Source organism: Falco peregrinus, chromosome 6 (genome assembly GCF_023634155.1).
Source record: "Falco peregrinus isolate bFalPer1 chromosome 6, bFalPer1.pri, whole genome shotgun sequence".
Lineage (NCBI taxonomy): Eukaryota > Metazoa > Chordata > Aves > Falconiformes > Falconidae > Falco > Falco peregrinus.
The window spans coordinates 56,936,849-56,956,300 of record NC_073726.1 but is presented as its reverse complement, the minus strand read 5'-3'; the positions used below and the strand labels follow the sequence as shown (position 1 = coordinate 56,956,300).

The 19,452-nt window shown below is 44.6% G+C and overlaps 1 protein-coding gene across 1 annotated transcript; it reads right to left on the bottom strand.

The window, feature by feature from the left end:
• Nucleotides 1–1,612: 1,612 nt before the first annotated feature.
• On the bottom strand, nt 1,613–19,182 carry DESI1 (desumoylating isopeptidase 1). Its single transcript, XM_055808019.1, has 6 exons — nt 18,830–19,182; nt 8,626–8,647; nt 7,623–7,692; nt 6,867–6,976; nt 5,978–6,100; nt 1,613–4,769 (listed from the first exon to the last, which is right to left on the bottom strand). Exons 1-6 carry the CDS (start codon nt 18,918–18,920, stop codon nt 4,676–4,678), a joined length of 510 nt encoding a protein of 169 aa, XP_055663994.1. The 5' UTR covers nt 18,921–19,182; the 3' UTR covers nt 1,613–4,675.
• Between the last annotated feature and the right edge of the window lie 270 nt (nt 19,183–19,452).

Sequence of the window (19,452 nt, the reverse complement as noted above, 5' to 3'; positions counted from 1 at the left end):
GGGTGGAAAAGGCATGGCGTTAGGAAAACCTGTCAGCTCATTCACGTTGCAGCCCTTCATTGTAGCAGCACTCAGTTCCTGCCGTAGCCCAAGCTGCCTTACGATTTTGTCTCCTGGCTGCTCCTACCTGCAGCTTTCTTGTCTAGGAGAGACCCTCTTGCCTCTTGCTTTGACGTGACTCTGACCTCCCAAAAGCAGAGCTGCTCTCCCCGGGCGCAGGTGCATCCCTGAGCTGCAAGGCAGCAGTGCCACCTCGGGGCGCTTCCCAAAATTGGGAAGTCTGCTAAAATACTGGTCAGTGTTCACATTTTTGCACTCCTACAGTGCCACTGGGTTAATGCTACCAGGAGAACTTTCCAAAACTTAATCTACCTGCTCTGCTTTCTCCCGATAATTTGTCATGCTGCTTTAGAAACTCTATTCAAGGCGAAACACCTCTCCCAGGACCCTGACTGCCATCTGGTATCAGCCAGTGAGGATCTGTGCCGTTACGGTTCCCCCAAGAGTATGAGTCTGCCTTTTGGTGAAGTGCACAGCTTGTTCCTTCATCTGGGTTAGCTCTGAGAACAGGGCTGCTGCAGCTGTTTCAGTTATTTAATACTTTGCACTTAAACCACTCTTGATACATTTCCTTGATTGCTGTTCAGATAGGCTGCAGCTGTCATCATGAATAAAACCTCTGTTATTAGCCGCAAGGGCAAATATTTGTTTGATGTTTAGAAGTCAAGCGGCTGTGAGCACTGGCTTACACTCTGGCCAGGCTGCCATTAAAGATTTTCCTTTTATAGGCATTCCCAGGTATATTATATAGGGCTACTACTGGCACTTCATAGCAAACCAGCACCGTAACTGATTAACATGGCCCAAAATAACCACAATCATGAATCTCTGTTAAAGCCCCTCCTGTATTACATTGATACAGATTGTTTGCTGTTATACAAACAGCAAACTCTGTGGTTTTATTTGAAAGGCACCGACAAGCGTTCAGAAGGGTGAACCAAGCAGAATTAATTTCCTCCCCAGAGCCAGGTAATACACCCTGCTCCTTAACTGCCCACCGGCCAAGGCATGATGGGCAGTGCTACATAATCCTCACAAACATCCCCTCTGCAGCTCCATAGAAGTAGACTTCATGCCTGCATTCCTAAAAGCTGCTTTTTTTTCCTTTTGAAAGTAGTAGAAAGTAGAAATCAGGAAAAGATTAGAGCCTTTTGCTATGTTTAAGCTCTATTTGGCCTCTTCTTCAACAGCAGATGTTAGACATTTAATTCTTGCACACTGAGATGAGCGAGGGCTGCACAAAACCTGTGCTGACAGAACACTCAGCGTCCACCCTTCATTCACCTCATCCAAGCTGCGTCAAGCCCCAGGAGCGCAGTCTTGATAAAATACACACTGCTTACAGAAGGAAAATTTTCTCAATTTAAGTAAGAAAAGTGCCTGCGACCAGTTCTAGCAAAGGGCAGTAGCCACCACTACTTCCAGTAGCAGTACCTGGCACAAACTGCCTGGACAGTTTCTCATCTTGCACTTTCCAGCTGGGACCACTGCAGCTGGAAGTCAGCTGCATTCACTGGCAGCTGTGTGGATACAGACATTCAGACAGGAAAACTTGCTGTATTTCTTTTTATTGTAATAGAAAACCCCCCCACAAATCAAAACATCACTTTCTGCCTAAAGACATTATTAACATTTTTAAAATGGCATGGGGGAACCCCAGCAATACAAGACAGAATAGTAAGTGTGGGCAAAAGGGTTTTGTTCCCTCTCAGGAGTTCCATTTCCCTGCCCTCTTGTCAATCAGTTGGCTGAAGTTTGTCACCTATATACATTTACATACACTTCTCAGTCTAGTTTATATTCCTATGAGTACATACAGCTGGGTGGAATGTTGGGGGCACAGTCCTGCAATTTACATATAACCATCTTTGGAGAAAATGGGTTTCCTAAGAGGCCTACAGGGTACAGAGGTGGTTATCCAGTAAGACCAAGCAAACAGGATTCCCTCCTACAGCTTTTTTACCATGAAACACAGAGTAGATCCCAGGCCAGGAGACCCTCTAGGAGGTCCTTGGCTATTGCAAACCATATATGGCCAAGTGAAATTTCACTCAGTGACCTTGAAGCAGCAGCATTATCTCTGTAAAGGGGCTGCTCCGGATGGGAAAAGGCAGATTACAAAATGCATGGGGTGAGTATCTTCCTTTTCCTTCCTGCCTCCTGAGAGGATGTAAAAAGTCCTGAAGTAGGCAGCCCAGCAGAAACCAGGCTCAGGACCTTAAAGTGGTGGACATACAGAGGATATCTTCATTGTGCAAGAGTATGGGGCAGAATCTGTGGCACCGGTGCTTCCACCACAGGCAGCTGTGCCCGAACTGATAGCTTGCTGAAAGACAAGCAACCACAGCTGTGCTGCCTGTAGGTACCAAACTAGCATACCTAGATGTTGGACTGCGCTGTATCAGCTTGAGTATACCTGTTCAGTTGAGGAAGCGCCAAGATCCCTAACATGCTACAGTATTTTGTGGCACAGTCATGTGTATTAAGACAAAAGACCGGTTACTCTTCACAGAATAGGTATGGGAAAAGACTGAAGAGGATATACATACTAAACAGGACAACTAAGCTATGGCTTAGCAGAAAACAAACACTTAGCCAATCCCTCCTCTAGAAGCACCAAAAGGCATTCATAAAAGATTTGTTATAGAATGTCTTCTGCAAACAGGACATTTTGATAGGGAAAGATTGAAAGCTTTTGTATAAACTGATCTGTACTAACTGCTACAGTTGCTTCCAAGTCCAGTCCATCAAACAAAATGCTTAAGGAGAAGTTGATGACACAAGCAGAGAATGACAAGGAAAATAAAAAAATCTAGTCTGCAAGGGCCACTGCTGTGCACTGAGGGTAGGTAAACACAAACCTGCAGAATGAACCGACGGTACCCTATTTCCACTAGTGCAGTGACTCCACAAGGTGCAGGGCAAGAGGATCTGTCAGAGTGACTAAACTTTAGTTTTCCTCCATTCCATCCCCTCAAAAATATGAACCATTACAGCCCACACTGAGTAACAGCACGAGAAACTTACCAAACTATATTATTCTAGGAGAAAGAGCCCAGCAGAGAAAAGACATCTCCCTTAGGTATGCAGGAAGTTTCCAGTACAAGAAATTTGAGATACAGGACTGAACTTGCAGCAATACTTTTCACAACAAAGCACTGGACAAAGGGCTATACACGTTTGCATAGATGCTTTTTCAGCAGCATCTGGGATGTGCAATCCCCATTTATAGGGCATCAGCAGTATTCTGGGGTTTGTCCGATGTCTTTCTTGTGTTCCTTCCTAAATATAACTGCTACAAAATTGTTCAGGACAATAATGTATATACATGCATGAAAATAAAACAGTGTGCCTATTCTTTCATTACCCTGATCTTTTTCCACCGCAAATAATTGCAAAGCTGTAAGAATCTTAAACTAGAAGATGCAGTATTGATACAATCTAATGTCAGTCTAAGGACAGGACTGCTTCTGCATGTATCCCAGTAAACTCAATTCTTCCATAGAAAAGCTTAATTTTACTCTTCCTCCTTTTCTTTACATTTGGGAAGACCTACCACTTATTTCTCTTACACTTAAGCAGAGCCCTCTCTGTGTTGGGCTTGACTGCTTTGGAAAGGACAGCACTATCAAAGCAAGCTGGAACTCCTACAGCATCTGCAACTAAATATCAAAGGCAGAATTGGTCCACCTTACATCATCGTGCAGTTGCCATTTTATTCCTGCCTTCCTGTACTGTAACTCAGGCTTGGTAAGAAAAAAACCAAACCAGCTCTTATGCAAAGGTAAATAGTTAACAGGGTTCTGTCTATCTGCTGATAGACTTACCTGCAAGAAAAGGAAACATTTCACTTCATTTTACTTTCACCTGAAATTGGTTTCTACCATTTCTGCCCATGAGATTCTGTCCTTTCAGTTGGTTCTTTCCTATAACTCTTGGGCCTAACATTATGAGGCTCTGGTAGCCTTCAGTTCCAGCCTCCCTCCCCACACATGGCTAGTCCTATTGAAAGTTTCAGCTTCTCAGTGTGACACTGACACACTCTTCAGCTTGACCACCTTTCCCACACAGCTGTGCTGCTGCAAATATTCTAGTCAGATGAGTTCAGCTTTTCCCCTGAGCAAATAACATAATGTCAATGAAATATGCAGAAGACTAATCCTGGGACACCTTCACTTCCTAGGCTACCAATACCTCCTTTGTCTTTTTGCTACAGACTTCAGCAAATAGCTCCATAATATAGGCAGTGACAGGAGAAAGACGCCAGGCTGCAAGGGATGGCTAGGACATCCCCTTATTTTCTCCAAATTGTGTAATGGGCCCTTGAACACTCATGGAATGAATTCTCACTTACCAGCACAGGAGTTACTTAGAAAGTGTCAGCCTACTCAGGCAAGACAGCCTTTATAAATTAGTATAATACTATTAGAAATTATGGCAATCTTTTTGGTAGCATTGTCATACATGCACCCTGATAAATCCTCTCCCTAGAAATTTTAAAACTTGTAACTTCTGTAGAGTTAATTCTGATGGGAAGTTATAAAATAGAAATCTGGTAGATTCATGTTTAAAAAGGAAGAGGCCTTGTGAGACTGGGCACACTCTGTCACTCCTGTTAGCTCTGTCCATTATGTCTGCTGAAGGTATTTCCTCCGGGTGGCTGGATCTGGATGGAGTCCAGGAGGGGCCTTAAAGCTTGTCCAAAAGGTCTGAAAAGGTAAAGAAATAAACATCTCAAACAGTTTACTTGATGGACAACTTCCCAAATAGCTTACTTGATGAACAACTTTCCCCATTTACTACTGAAGTGCACTCACTTCCTAGACTGCAATCAAACCAACACTGCAGAACCAAATTTGAAGACCAGACTTCCACTAAAAACTAAAGCAAACAAATTTAACCTATTAAAGAGAGTTTACTGTTCAATAACTAAGAATCTTAAACATGATTTTATATAAGCTAGTTCTGAGACCTAACATGCCCAGACTGCTAATGTGGTAATACTGTGTCTGAAACCGGCTTTTAGTAATTCATTCTACTTAAGCGTGCGAATGAAATCCCTGTTATGCAACTGCAATGCTCCATTAAGCACCACACCAATATTAAAGACTGCTAAAAGAATAGCCTCTACTTCCCTTATGAGAGAATGGTTCAACACTCACAGAATGATTTCTGTTGCAATCTGTAGCACCTGGTCTATCTTTCAATATGACTCACTCTGTTACAGACTTTATCTGATTTTGAGATATCTGAAGCAGTAAGAGCCCAGGGTAGAAGATACTCGTCTCACAAATAAGGTGGGTATACCATTATTATGAGAAGTAAGACCTAAATGATGGAACTCAAGATCCACTGGGATCCTCGTTAACTGAGAGTTAAAACCCCCCAAAACCAAAATCCAACCAAACAAAAAGAGTTGAGCTGAACTACCAAGCAGGAATTCTTTCCTCTTTTTCATGTTCTCTTTTTATATCCTAACTTTAAAACTGCAGAGTTAATTTTAAAATTACATCTCCCCCGCCTCTTCACAAGCAAAGCTGACACCTTCACTGCAACTACGGTGCTTAGATTAAGAGAAGGGACCTTTAACAGATACTGGCTTCCCAAGACAAGAAAACTTGCACCATTTTCTGAAACTTTCTACGCTCGTCTGGTCACATGTAAGACACCAACACAAAGTAACTAGTTTAAGTTAAAGGCAGAAGAACAGCCTTCTCTTGTTTTCTTAGTAATACCAGTGCCAGTCAGCACTTGTTACACAGTGTTGTAACTGTTGAAGTAAAGCAAATAGCACCCTATCCTTAATCTTATGCTAGCTCTGACAGAGCCAGCAGAAACTGGTACTGCAGGCTCTGTCAAATGTTGAAGCTTTAGCATGAAGCAATATGCTATAGAGAGGAGCAGCATGCATACTCACGTGGCAAGAACTTCAGCTGGAAGGTCAGTGATATAGGAAGGGATTTTTCTTCCTGTCAGGAACTGTGCCACTTCATTACTGAAGGTGTTGCAGTTATGTTCAAAGAGGTTGTAAGACTCTCCTCTGTACCACAGGAAAGGAATTGAAACATAAAAAGACAGACTCAGCAATAAATCTAACAAGCAGAAAAACTTAGACCCCTAATGAGGAACATCTCCTTACACTTTTCCTTACAAAGAATTCCAAGGCAAAATACAGACAGCAATTCACCTTCAAATTCAACCGAATCGGAGTGGAAAATGACATCTCTCTGCATCACTGACTTTATACAATGCTTTTTTGGAGGATAAGTGAGGTCAGGTTTCTTCAATTAAAACCACAGAAGGAATAACAAGAAATCACAGGAATTATTGATGTTGACGTATAACCAGAACACTAAATGCTGTTTCCTGTCCTTGCATGAAGTAGCCTTGACTCTTTAACAGTCAGTATCTTGCTTTTACTCATCTGAAGGTTGGCAGCTTTATTACAACGCTTCACCTGTGACTTGTGGGGCAAAGCACTATTTACTGCAATATTTCATATAATGCCTTCATTTTCCCTGGTGATTCTCTGAAAGGCATTTCAGGCCATTTTAGGAAAAACAACATTAAAGACTTCCTGGCAGAATGCTTTCCCAGCCTAGCTCAAGACTAGCACATCAGAGGGAGGCCTAGCTGGTGGCTCCTTGTGTACCAATGCATCAGTTCCAGTCTTACATTTGGAGAGCACCAAACAATACAGTAAGCAGACAAAGCTTCGTAAGCAGGATTGGTTTTATAACACCTTCCTTTATTCTGCATCCTTTCCCCTCATGGCTTTTTTTATTACAGTACAAGCTGTCACTTACCGAAACATCGATTCCCCCAAAGAGGAAAGATATTCCAGAAAAATTTCTTCTGTGACTTCAGTGTTTCCCAGGTCAACAACTGAGTCTGGAGGGCCAAGAAGTGTCCCTCCCTGTAAAAATTAACAGCCAAGAGACAATGTTAAATGAACAGACTGAATTCATTTGGAAGACTACTGAATAGAGCTATTGTGGCTTGTCCAGGCGCAAAAGGAGGAACTTTTCATATGTTTGTCAAGCAAAAAGCCCCACTGGCCTCCCCTGTTCTGCACTTGAGAATGAGAAGTAACATAGAACCCACATTTCAGCTTGTATACTTGGCTCTTTGTGCTAGAAGTTCCAAGCTATGGCAAAATTCTGCTGCAGAAGAATGGCCCATCAGTTTTGCCTCCCCAAGAATAGAAAGGTTCTGTTGACAAAGCATCATGACTTTTTTAATCTTAAAAAGGATGCCTTGAGTTGCCAAGTCTGCATGGAAAGCCTAATGATACAGAATTAGACAAGGTGTCACTCTGGCAACGCAGCTGCAGAAGGCACCTTGGACAGATAAGACTCTATCAGCAGAAGCAACTCCCAGCCTGTATTTAGTTGGGCTTAAATCCACTGTCCTTTTCCCCAGATGCCCCAGGCAACGATGGCAAGCAGCCACATCTGGCTGAATTCAGATGCCTTTTGCAGCTTTTCTAGAAGACAGTGACACAAGCAATTCTGATCAAGTTACCATAACACAAAATTATCAGAAAAATAAGTTTAACTTACAGGTGCACAGCTGGAGATTCCTCCGCTGCCATAGAAGAATTCATCCTTGTGGACTATTATGGAGGTGTGCCTGCCACAGAGGACAAAATCCAGGTGAAACAAAGGAAATATTTAACATAGCACATAAATCACTGGTAAATTTAGGTGCTCAAGAACATTGTGAAGTGAATAACTGAAAGAAAAGGCCAACACGTTTCTGTGAATAGGAACAGGATCTGCTGGGACATGAATGGATATGGAAGCAATGATTATCAAGCCTACTGTAACTCTGTAAGCAATTGGGAATGAACAGGCTTAGTTAGGTGCCCAAGCATGAAGGAAGATAGGACAAGAGGGACTTCCACAACAGCAGAAGATCTCCAGCAGCCTCTTTCAGCTAACAGGCTGAGGGTAAAGTCACAGAGGTGGAGAGATGGAGCTAGTCCTGCTACCACATTGACAGAAGCACATGTCTGAGAGACACTGACTGAGAGGGCCAGACAATCACTGGAGATGGATCAATAGAGAAGAAAATGGATTGACAAGGTGGGTTGGGTTGGTTTTTTTTTTAAAAAAAATCCTCTTCATATGAATTATAGCAAATTGGGGGCTGTTTTGTAACCAAATGTAGCCACTGTTCTTATATGCCAGAAGGCCTGATTCTGTAATACCTTCCTTGCACCTATTCTTTTACATTTAGTCATGACTGCAATTAGAAGACCAAGTGCTTGGGACAAGGACATCCTACCCTTGAAAAAGTATACAAGCGCACTAAAACGCAACTGCTACTACCAACACTTTTTTCATGGGGTCCACTGAGCATTGAATGGAAAAGTTTAACCAGCACCTGACTGTACATCACCTTACTGTCAATCTGTAGTCAGGAACAAAAATTGCCTTGGTTTCTCTTCAGCACCAAAATGTTCTTAAGATCTGAACTATTATATATAAGCTCATATTGAAAATACTTCCCATAGCACAAAGTGTTTAACACACATTATGCAATTTAAATCTAGTCACTTACCAGATGCCATCCAGTTGTTTCCCTGTATGCAGAGAAAAGAAGAGTTATTAGCAATGTATTTTCCAGATTTCAGCCTACTTTCTGTCAGTTACTTAGGAACCATGCTTATTATTTCACCATGACAGTAATACCAAAGATTTTATCCCAGAGCTGCTTCTAAAGAAACAGAATGTCATTCTTTCAAATTAACTACTCTATCCATTTTACTGCTGTACTTTTTTCCTCCTGCATGTAGAGGTGGCAATGCCAACCTATGCCAGTGCTTATGTTCCTTGGGCTTTTGTCTACAGACCAAGAAAAAAAACCCTCTTCCTAAAATTAGAGTCTTCAGTCAGTTCCAGAAGAGCTGAATTTTACACTGATTTCATAACTGCAGGCAGCTAGCCAGCACAGAGTATTCCGTTTTCTTTTTCAGTAACTGATGAGAGATCTGACTTGAATACATGATCTGTGGTGATAGTCTCTATAATCTATTCAATGGTTTCCTCCTTTTCCTCCCTCCTCTGCCCTTAAAAATTAAGCTTAAGTGGGAGTTGGGGGAGAGAAGTACAGTGTTGAAATTTATGCAAGTTATAAAACTGTGTTTTGTAGAACACAGCAGCAAAGCCTTGCTTCAGGCACCACTAAACTGATAGCATCACTGTGCCTTAGAGAAAGTCTTTTCTGAAACGTGTTTCCAGTTCCCCAGAAGTGGGAAACCTAAACCTCCGTGTTCATGGTAGGATCTCAAGACCAGACCTCTCTTCAAAGGGTTCTAGGCTCAATTATTTTATCTGTCATAACCTAAAGGCTTGGTCCCTCTTTGTAAACTTGTAGACAGCGACAGCACGCTATGACAGATACACTACAACTTCATTTTGCCAAACAAGGTGCATAACACCCAGAAAAGTGGATTTAGAACAGAAAAACTTTGCGCATACCAACATTTGGTATTCTCCTGAACCCATGCAGCAGACCAAGTGCTCCTCTGCCATAGCTTCTGCTTGCAGCAGGCTCCTGATCCTTTTAGTCACCCTCCACATAAAAGCGCTCTCCCCCAACAGACCACTTCCCACACCACTATCCTTTATCTCCAAGTAGCACCTCTTCCAAGATGTTTTGTTGTTACTGTTCAACTTTTGGATACCAGAATGTGATGTGATGATCTGCTAAAGTCATCTGCAGGCTTCCCAGAGCTGTATGAAAGACCACTGCAAACATGATAAAAAGAAGCCACCTGAGCATGAAAGGCACCGTTCTAGTAAAAATTTGTTCAGAAAGCACTAATGGATTAATTTTTGCCCAATAGCTTTGCTCTGGTTTGGACACCATCTGCTTGCATCACACCAGCCTCAGGCCTCCCAAAGGTAGCCACTGATCTTGATTCCTAAACCCTGGCCATTATGCCTAGATATTATCCTCCTTCTTTAAACACAGCCTCAGAGCCATGGTCTTTTTTTTTTTTTAAATGTTTTATTCAAATGCTCGTGACATTCAGGCTTTTCCTAGCTATCTTAAGGGCCACTCCCTTAACTGACTTTACCTCAGGATTTGGTTGCATCCCTCATCACACTGTCAGCCTTGCCTCTCCCTAGCAACTATTCCACCAGCCACTCTGCCTGAATTCCCACAGCTTATGGTGCTGAAACTGCACTGTGACTGTTTTTCAAAGGCTGAAATCAGATACTCAGTATAACAGTAATTCATTCCACTCATTAAGAAAATGTTTGGCAAAAATGCAGCTCAGCTCAGTTGCATTCCCCTGCTCTTCCCCCACAATTCCCACAGAGCATGCAGAACATTACATACTGGGCCCCAGTTAATGTCATCAGTGGCCTAAAGCTAAACAGTAGTTTGATGGAGCAGTATTTCATCCCTCAGCCTCCAGGATGCTGGCTTCTCTGCTGAAACTTTAGGGGTCATTCTTCTGCTGATTTCCAACTTCTTCTAAGATACCTGGTGCAGTAGCAGTGATAGGGTACATTGTCTCAGTTCCACTTGTCCTGTGGGAAGACTTTCTTTGATTGTCCTTACTTAGATCAGTGCCACAGTATCAATGGCCTACAGGGAGGCAGAGGCATCACCATTCCCTTTCTATAGGCAGAGGGTCTTGGGGTATTTATCCCCTCCTCCTCTGTCAAGGCTGCTTTGGCCTGTGAGTGCCAGGAGTCAATATGCTGCTGTGAAGAAGCCATAGCTGTTCACGAGTTCTTTCTCTTGGTCAAAACCAACTTTCTGACATCATCAGGATTGGGTAAAAAGAGGAACAAAACTGACGAGAATAATCCTTCAAGAATTCTGGGAAAAAGATGTTTATGTATCCAAGTAAGGAATAAACAATCACTACCATATTTTTTCTGCTCGAGACTGAAGCAAAATAGGCAGAGATAGATACCTGCTTCAGACAGGGGCTGTATAAGACTGGAGGCAGGAAAAAGGCTGTTGTGACAACAGAGACATCAGTTGAAGTGAGCGCACACAGTTTTGAAGTAGGTGGATTGATCTGTCACTACTATGGATCACAGCCAGACAGCAAGCATATTCACTGTCAACTCGTTGCACAGAAACGTAGGCATGGAGTAGGATGAAGGCCAAAAGATAGTAGCAATGATGAGAGAAGTGGAGCGGTGTGTTGCAACATCCCAGGAGCATTTGCTGCTCCTTTAATGTGTCCCATCCTGTTGCACACCTCAATCCTCTGGCCCTTGTTCCACACCTTTCCCATCGGAGCTTCTGCCTTGCGCTCTGGAGCTGCTAGAAACCAATGACACTGCAAGCCCATCAGCAACACGCCAGGTAAGGTACAGTGCACTGCCCCAACTCTAGCAGGGGGCCTGCAATAGGCTCTACCTCTTCACTTTGCACAGTTAGTGTTCCACATATCTGTTAATAAGTTATTACCCATTTGTTCACATTAAATCGCTGTTTTCCACTAGAAACTTGAACTTTATCCCTCAGGGCAGAGAAACAAACCATTTCAAAAGGCAGCATATACTAGAATTGTATCTGCCCTTTTGCATCCTAAATGGAAAAAAACTCAAACATCTTAATATTCACTTTCACACACATTTCCCGCAAACAATGATGAAAGGCTTTCCACAAAGTTGCCACTTTGCACCTAGATTCTGCATGCAGGTGAAAGTTAGAGCAGGTGCTGACAATGTCACAGGTGCTGCCAGGAACCTGCTTATGCAATTACAACACCTACTTGAAAAGATCATTGCAGCAAAGGCTACTACACGTTGGGCTGCTCTAGCATGACTGCAGCCAGCAGCTAAAGAGAGGTGACTCTCCCCTATTCAATGCTTTCGAGACCACGTCTGGGGTGCTGTGTCCACTTTTGGATCCCCTAGTGCAAAAGACACTGACATACTGAGCTGGAGCACTTGCTGTAGTGAAGAGTGTCTGAGAGAACTGATCTGCTCAGCCTCAAGAAGAGAAGGCCAAGAGTCTTTATCACTGTCTACAACTACCCGTTAGGGTATGGAAGGAAAAGGAGCCTTGTTCTACTCAGAGGTGCACAGTGGAAGGTGACAGGTGCTAGCTGGAAAATGGGAAATCCCCAATCCAGTAAGAGGAGAGAAAAAAAAGTTACCATGAAGGTGATCAAACACTGGAGCAGGGGTCCAGAAAGCATATGGGCTTTGCAACCTTGGAGATACTCAGAACTCAGCTGCCCAGGGCCCTGAAGAATCTGCTCTCGCTGGATCTACCTTGAGCAGGACCTCCAGAGGTCCCTTTCCACCAAGGCAGTTCTCTGTATGAAAAAAACCTAAACAAAATTCAGGAAAGGGACTTTGCATTAGACTGCAGTCCAATCCTGGGGGACTCCTCTCTGGCTGCTACACATGAAATCTGTAGCAAACAACAGGCAGTAACTGCCAGGGCAATAACAGAACATCTCTTGCCAAGTGGAGCTGCCTATCTTCACAACGCAGGTCTGTCTGAGGCTGCTCAGCTAGGTCAGTTTGTGCCAAGCACTGGTTTGATGATCTTAACAGGGCTGCTGACCTGCTGTTTTTGCTTGGCCCCTATAAAACATTAACCAGGCTGGCATTGTGGAAAACACATGCCAGATCTGCAGCACTGATGACAGTAAGGCATCCGTGGTAGCTCTCCAGCCTGCTGCAGACAAAATAAAATCCCCTTCTGCCACTGGTGGACTGTGCTTGGTTAGAAGCAGTGTGAGCCTCTCCAATGACAACACTGCTGGGGAATCCCATGCCTAAGAAACCTGCCATTATTGGCCACATATGCATCACCCAGAGACATATAAGACCACGAACTTTTGGTATGCTGCTGCTGTTTCCCATGCTGCACAGCTGGCTGTTGTCATCTCAACTCCGAACTGACTGACAGAGGAGTAAGTCAATGGCCACCAGCTTTTGAGGAACGTGGGCAGCTTCCCTTTCCTGCTGCTCAGCAAGAATCTCAGTGTTGTTATCTGTTGCATCATCTAAGAGGTTCTGTATAGACCTTCATGGACACCATCTTCCTGCTGAAGTTTTGCCTCTGTTGGTGATCCTCCTATATGACTCTTCGTGACCTTCTCTCAAACTCAGACATTGCACAGAACAGGTGACAGCCCACAATCACTGCCACTCCTGAACAAGCTCACATAAAGCAATTGGGGCAGCCTGCACTAAGGAGTTACATCTTGCCTTCTGTTGGACATTGTCCACTATATACAAAATATGTTGCTCGCAGCTTCTGAAGGCCTGATACACACACCAGTCCCAACAGTATGATCAAGCAAGGATCAGCACTGCTCTGTTTCCACAGCCAGCTGCCCAAGTGACAGCATGAACACAGTATTGCTGTAGTGGTGCTATGGCACAAATTGTATCCAGGCCTTGCAGTGACGCTTTTCAATAAAGCTGCCTCTGGCAGCACTGTCCAGCTTAAAAAAAGAGAGGGTCAAGTTTGCCAGGGAGCCTCCCCAAATAATCCTACAGTGCAATAGAGTTTATATCCTGTAGTCAATTGAGTGGTCTAGAAGAAGGGATTGCAAATACCATCTGGGATACTGACTGACATCACCATATTTCATGCTTTTCCACTCCTTACCGCAACACTCCAAACTCCCATGGCATGCTGCAATGTGGACAGGCCTATACACTGGTACTGCCACCAAACCCAACACATTTACTCATAATCTGAGGCTGTCTATTATATAGTAAAGTCTAATTCCCCAGTCATTTCCATTTGAGCTGCAAAAGCCTTTAAATTGTAAGCATTACCCTTTACTCAATACCTACGGCAAAGACAACCCAGATGATGCACATGCATAGAACGCAAAGCAGGAACATGCTGGTGGAACGATGCTCTTTTGGGAATCTACTGTTCATCCAGGCGAAACAGAGAAACAGCAAGATGCCTAAAGAGTTTTAATATTTCAAGGGATGGAGTGCTGTTGAACAAGAGAGGGTGTTGCCAATTTAGATGTACACACTTAATCATACAACAATTAGCGCCCATGGTCAAGTTACCAGGCATCAGCTGTCCCACCGTAATTGCCTGTGTGCAAGCTCAGCCTGAAGCATGAGGCTATTCAGCTTAATTTGTCTGCTTCCATCATGACCTAATGCAAAGCAAGCTACCTTGTGTTTGTCCCAGACCATGAACATGGGTGTGAAAGTTACTGTGATATATCTGTGAGTTTAGGGTGATGGCTTGTCAGTCTTTGGAAACCTGGTCACATACAGATCAGGTGATCTTTCAATCTTTCAGTCTTCCACCCCCGCCACCCCCACTTGCTGAGGGGTACTTATATGGATCTGTTCTGAAAATACTCACTAGAACTCAGGAGAAGATGCCAATTCAGCATAGATCTGTGTGCTTAAGCATCTCTAAGATACAAATTGTTTGAACGAGGCAGAGTATCACCTGGCAAGCAAACAAGTTTTTTTATTTGCTGTTATTTTTCTTTAAAACATTCATAGCTCAAATATTTTCACACTGCTTACATGAGCTAAAAACCTATGAGAAAAATACAATGTTCAAATGCAGTAAACAATTGCAGGACCCTCAGCTTAGTCACAGGAATGTGGAGAATGAAGTAGTGAGATTTGTTTGTTGTACAACTGATTCAGGAGACTATCATTGTTAGGATATGAGGGTATTTTGAAAGATGCAAGCAATCCCATACAATTCTGGAATACAATCAAACAGGATTACTTCCATGCTTGGATTTATCTGGAAGGCCAAGCAGAAGGAAGATTAGATGCTCGCCAATCTATTTCACTGACACAGTTAATTTGTTAATCTTGAGGGCCATGCGATGTAGTTTATTCCTGTGCATTTTAAAAATCAAGTGAAAGTGGTGTTTGTATATTAATCCAAATTATTAGACTGAAAGGAAGAAAATTTCTGAGACATGAAGGAACTATATAAGGAGGCGGGTACTTAGTTTACCCCATTCAGAACTCAGGGAATCCATCCCTCAGCACAAGAACAACACCTGTTCCTGAGCTGTAAAGAAAGAATAAGCAGCTTAGTATTTTTAACAACATATCTATGCTCTGCAATGGATATGTCAGGCCCAGAAGACCGTAAAACACCACAAAAAAGTAACAAACTGGTCTCCTGTGGAAATGGAAGCAATACAATTCGGTCAACCAGTGTGGTATTTCTAGCAGTGCATTGCTTTGCACATTGTTGTAATTTCCTTAGGCTAATTATCAAGATTCCTGCCCTTTTTGAATTGAAAAATATCTTAATTAGTCAAGCACTTCCTCCTATATGCTACCCAGGGTGCACAACAAGCAAAAAAACTAACGGAGAGGGAGGAGTCTGCTTCAGTTCACTTCTCCTTGAGGTGCCTAGAAAGACCAAGAAGTAGGCTGGATTGGGGAAAGGTAATGCACTTGATTTTCATGAAATCCCTAGCAAATGCTCTGGAGCAAAGCTGATGGAATCTCACACTGGAGCAATTCAAAACTCTTCAGAGTGAGTGGAGGAGAGGCACAGTAATGAGCTGGGTCTGGGAAAAAAGGAACAAAGAAGGTGGTACCTCCTTTTAGCAGTTACCTTTTGCTCTGATGCTTTCTGGGCTGTTAAGTCCCTACAGCTGAACGCACCACTTAAAAATTTCAACTGACACATACTCCTAGTCAACTCACCATTCATTTATACTACACTGAGCCAAAGCTGATGTGGTAAATGAAGCGCCTGTCCATTCTGTGAGTCACATAAGCAATAACCTCAGTTACAGGACAGAAGAACTTTGAGAGCTCCGAGACATCTTTCTTTAAGCCCATGATGCAACAGGATTTTAACCTTCCTTAAAAGATTTCTCTGCCTTTGGACATCTACTTCAAAATCAGCACTGCAAGCTGAACTATTCTGTTTTCCTCCCCACCCTCCACAGAATCAGGTGGATTGTTTTCTGTCTTGAAAACAGAAATCTCACAGCATTCAGGTTAACATTTGTTATTAGATCGTGTAGTTGGACAAATTGTAGTCTCATAAACTGAGAACAGGGGAGAGGGAGAACATTACCTGTAGAGAAGATGCATATAGAGCAACAGCACACAAAAATTAAACACACCACTTCTGATATCAAAGCCAATTGAATCACAATATTTGGTCACATATACTTTAGAATAGAAATATTAATTGAAAAGTTACAGGAAACTCACAGGAAAGTAAGAACAACAAAAGCAGGCTGAGTAGAAAAAGAGTAAACTTGCCAAGAAAAGTGAAGATGGGCCTATGGGGCATGACTAAGTCACTCTAAGGCCTGCTATGAACAGTGCTGTATAGCTCTGCCTTCCAGGTTCACCATTCTATGATGATGGAGAACCGATAATGAAAAAGGTGGGATAACATTTAGTAGTGAGAGCTGATCCTTGAATGCCATACTGACATAACCCTTAATGCCTCTGGATCCTATTAGCACCACTGAAGACACCATGTGGTGATGCTCTTGCATGGTCAGACCCATACGAAGGGATTCATCCCTCTCTGGCAGGGTGATCTGAGCTTATTTTTGAGCATGCTAGGAATAGATTTTAGCACAATCAACTAACATATTTGTTTCTTCTTTCTAGAACACATGTGCTTCCAATACAGGTGATGTTAGAGAATTATCACTCAAAGCAAAAGCATTGTTTCAATCAAACTTGGTGTCTATGAAAGAATACGGTAAGTAGAAATGACAAATGTTTAGTCATCTAAGAAATCCTCTCCTCTTCAATTTCTGTGACTTTCCCTGGTGGCATACGGTTTATAAACATCACTGACAAAAAAAAAAAAAAAAGAAAAATAGCTATTGACCACCTGAAAGCTGATGTACAGAGAAGTAGCAACACTTTTCTTTGTTCTTCAAGAAAGAAAAGGTGTGTACATGAGGGAAGAGGAGTATTCTCTCCATCACTTTGCTCTCAGGGATGTTTCTAAAATAATCTGGAGGTATGACAGAGCTGACTAATCACACAGAAGAGACTTGAAGGAAAAAAGGAACAAACAATTATTTGTTTTATGGACAATCCAGTCACCGGACCCACATAATCCCAAATATTCTGCAGTCTGCATTGTCACTGTGACCACACAGGCCTAGTTGGCCCTGTTCCATGAACACGTCTGAACTCAGCTAGTTACCAGGCAGTACTAGCAAGCAACATTTCCCACACTACCAAGAGATGGGTTCAGATTTTTAAGTTTTTCCTTCCATTACTTGGACTCCTAGAAATTCAGCACCAAATCATATCACATGCACAAAGTTTTTAAGTTGTTGTTTGGATAGCATAAAAAGCACTAAAACCGAAGTCATTCACTAAGTGTTTTTATGTGCAAATTCAGAAAGCTACAAGGACCCAAGATTAACTTTGTGGGTAAGGAGAGCTAAAAAGCCTTGATCTATGTGAAGACTGGCATAAAGATACACATAGTGACAACCTGTTTCTGTACAAGTCTTTGCTCGGACCAACACTTTGAAATAAAACTGGTTAAAATCTGCTCTCCTCAAACACAGGGAAAATCATGTACACATGTAATCCATATGCAAAGGTTTATAACTCTTAGCATAAGGTAAAACATGACTGCTACAAACAGATGAAAAGTTACTTCCCTGAGGGCTACAACAGAAGCAACTCTGACCACACACAAAGTTTTTGAGGTTATCCAGTGCAGGAAACACACTCAAAGTTGGTGTTGCTGGCTGGCTGGCTAACAGAGCAACATCACATACAATCTTTGGAATATTTTCTTCTAAACTTGGCAAGCCTATAATTGATGTGTATGAAACCTCATGCTAAGAATTATTTGGACCTTCATTTTAAGCTCTCAGGAAAGCACAGCAACTCCTTGTGGGACAGATGAGCAAAGCGAATGCCAACAAACTGTAAAACAAGATGACATGAAGCAATCTGTTCAGTCACCGAGCCTGTTGAGAAGTCTCTTTTCACACGGACTGCTGGCCTGCACGTAACTGGCATAAACCACTCTCTCCTCACGTTCCTAATCCATTCTCCCAAAACTTCAAGCAAAAGCTAAGGTTCCTTTACACCCCTGGTCCGAGGTTCTGTTGGACGCACACACATCTTTGATAAGACACAACAAACTTCACAGATCCCCTGGAGCGAGAAGGTGGCCACTCACACACCACAACCTGCGCCGACCTGGGCCTCAGCGCAGCCTCACCACAACATGGAGCCCCTTGAACTCCACAACCCTGTCAGCAGCAGGCGGCCTTCTCCAGCTCAGCCTTCCTGCCAGGGCATCAAGCAGCCGGGGCGCCAGGAACTGTGCTTTCCGTCGCTTCAGGGGCTAAGTAATACTTTTAATTAGCCTTCAGTAAACGATGCCAACGAAGCGGCAAAGAACGGGAGGAGGCTGTATGGATCCCGTTCACCTGGAGCCACCTGACTGACAAGGGAGGCCGGGAAGCTGCGGCTAAGGAAGCCCCACGTCGTCCCCACGCACCGGGCCGCGGGCCAGGCCCGCACGGACCCGCACGCCGCCGCCGCAGCCCGGTGCCCGCAGCCGCCGAGCGCTGCCCGCGCCCTCAGGGAGCCCTTCCCCGGCGGGCCGCTCCCTCGGGAGCGCCGCACCGGGCGGGGAAAAGCCACCCCCGGGGCCCATTTCCGCGCCGTTCCCCGGCGCAGCGCGGCGAGGCTGGGCAGTGGCGGGGGCACACGGGTCCCCGGAGGAGGCGGCGGCGGGAGGGCCGGGCCGGGCCCCGCGCGGAGGCGGGGCGGTGCCGGTGTCCCCGGCGTGCTCTTACCCAGCATGAGGGGGCTGAGGCGCCGGGCCATGCCCTTGGACAGGTCGTAGACATAGAGCTTCACAGGGTGCAGGGCCAGCGGCTCCTCCATAGGGGTGCGGGCACGGCCGCCGGACGGCACCCGGAGCCCTGACAGACACCCGCCGCCCGGCCGGGCGCCGGGAAGCGGAGGAGAAGGGGAAAGAGCGGCCCCGGTGCCGGTCCCGCCGCCGCTCCCGGGTGCGGCGGCACCAGCCGTGAGGTGACAGGCGGAACAGAAGGGGCGACGCTGGCTCCGCGCATGCGCAACAGTCGCCGACCGGCCCGGCTGCTCTGTCACTGCGCCGTTATGCAGCGCGGCGATTCCGGCCTGGGGCCTTAAGGGCGGAGCTAGAGGCGGCGGGCGGGGACGGGGAGCCCCCCTGCCATTGGCTGAAGCTCGGTGCCTCTTCCGGCTTGCGAACCGGAGCCACACGCAAGGCGGGGAGAGCTCCCGCCTTCTTTTCCTCGCCGCAACCAATCCTCGCCGAGGAGAGGCGTGGCTTCCCGCGGGAGGGGCACGCGCGGCGACCTTCTTGTCTCCATTGGTCAGAGTTACCTTGGGAGGCGGGTCTTCTAGTGAGCGCAGGCAGCGGCGCGCGGCC

Excerpts from the sequence above, each read along its gene's own strand:
- DESI1 (XM_055808019.1), bottom strand. The coding sequence starts at position 18,920 with ATGGAGGAGCCGCTGGCCCTGCACCCTGTGAAGCTCTATGTCTACGAC. Across the intron at positions 7,693-8,625 it reads AAACAACTGGATGGCATCTG|GCACACCTCCATAATAGTCC; the intron begins GTAAGTGACTAG and ends CCTCTGTGGCAG. Across the intron at positions 6,977-7,622 it reads GAATCTCCAGCTGTGCACCT|GGAGGGACACTTCTTGGCCC; the intron begins GTAAGTTAAACT and ends TAATTTTTACAG.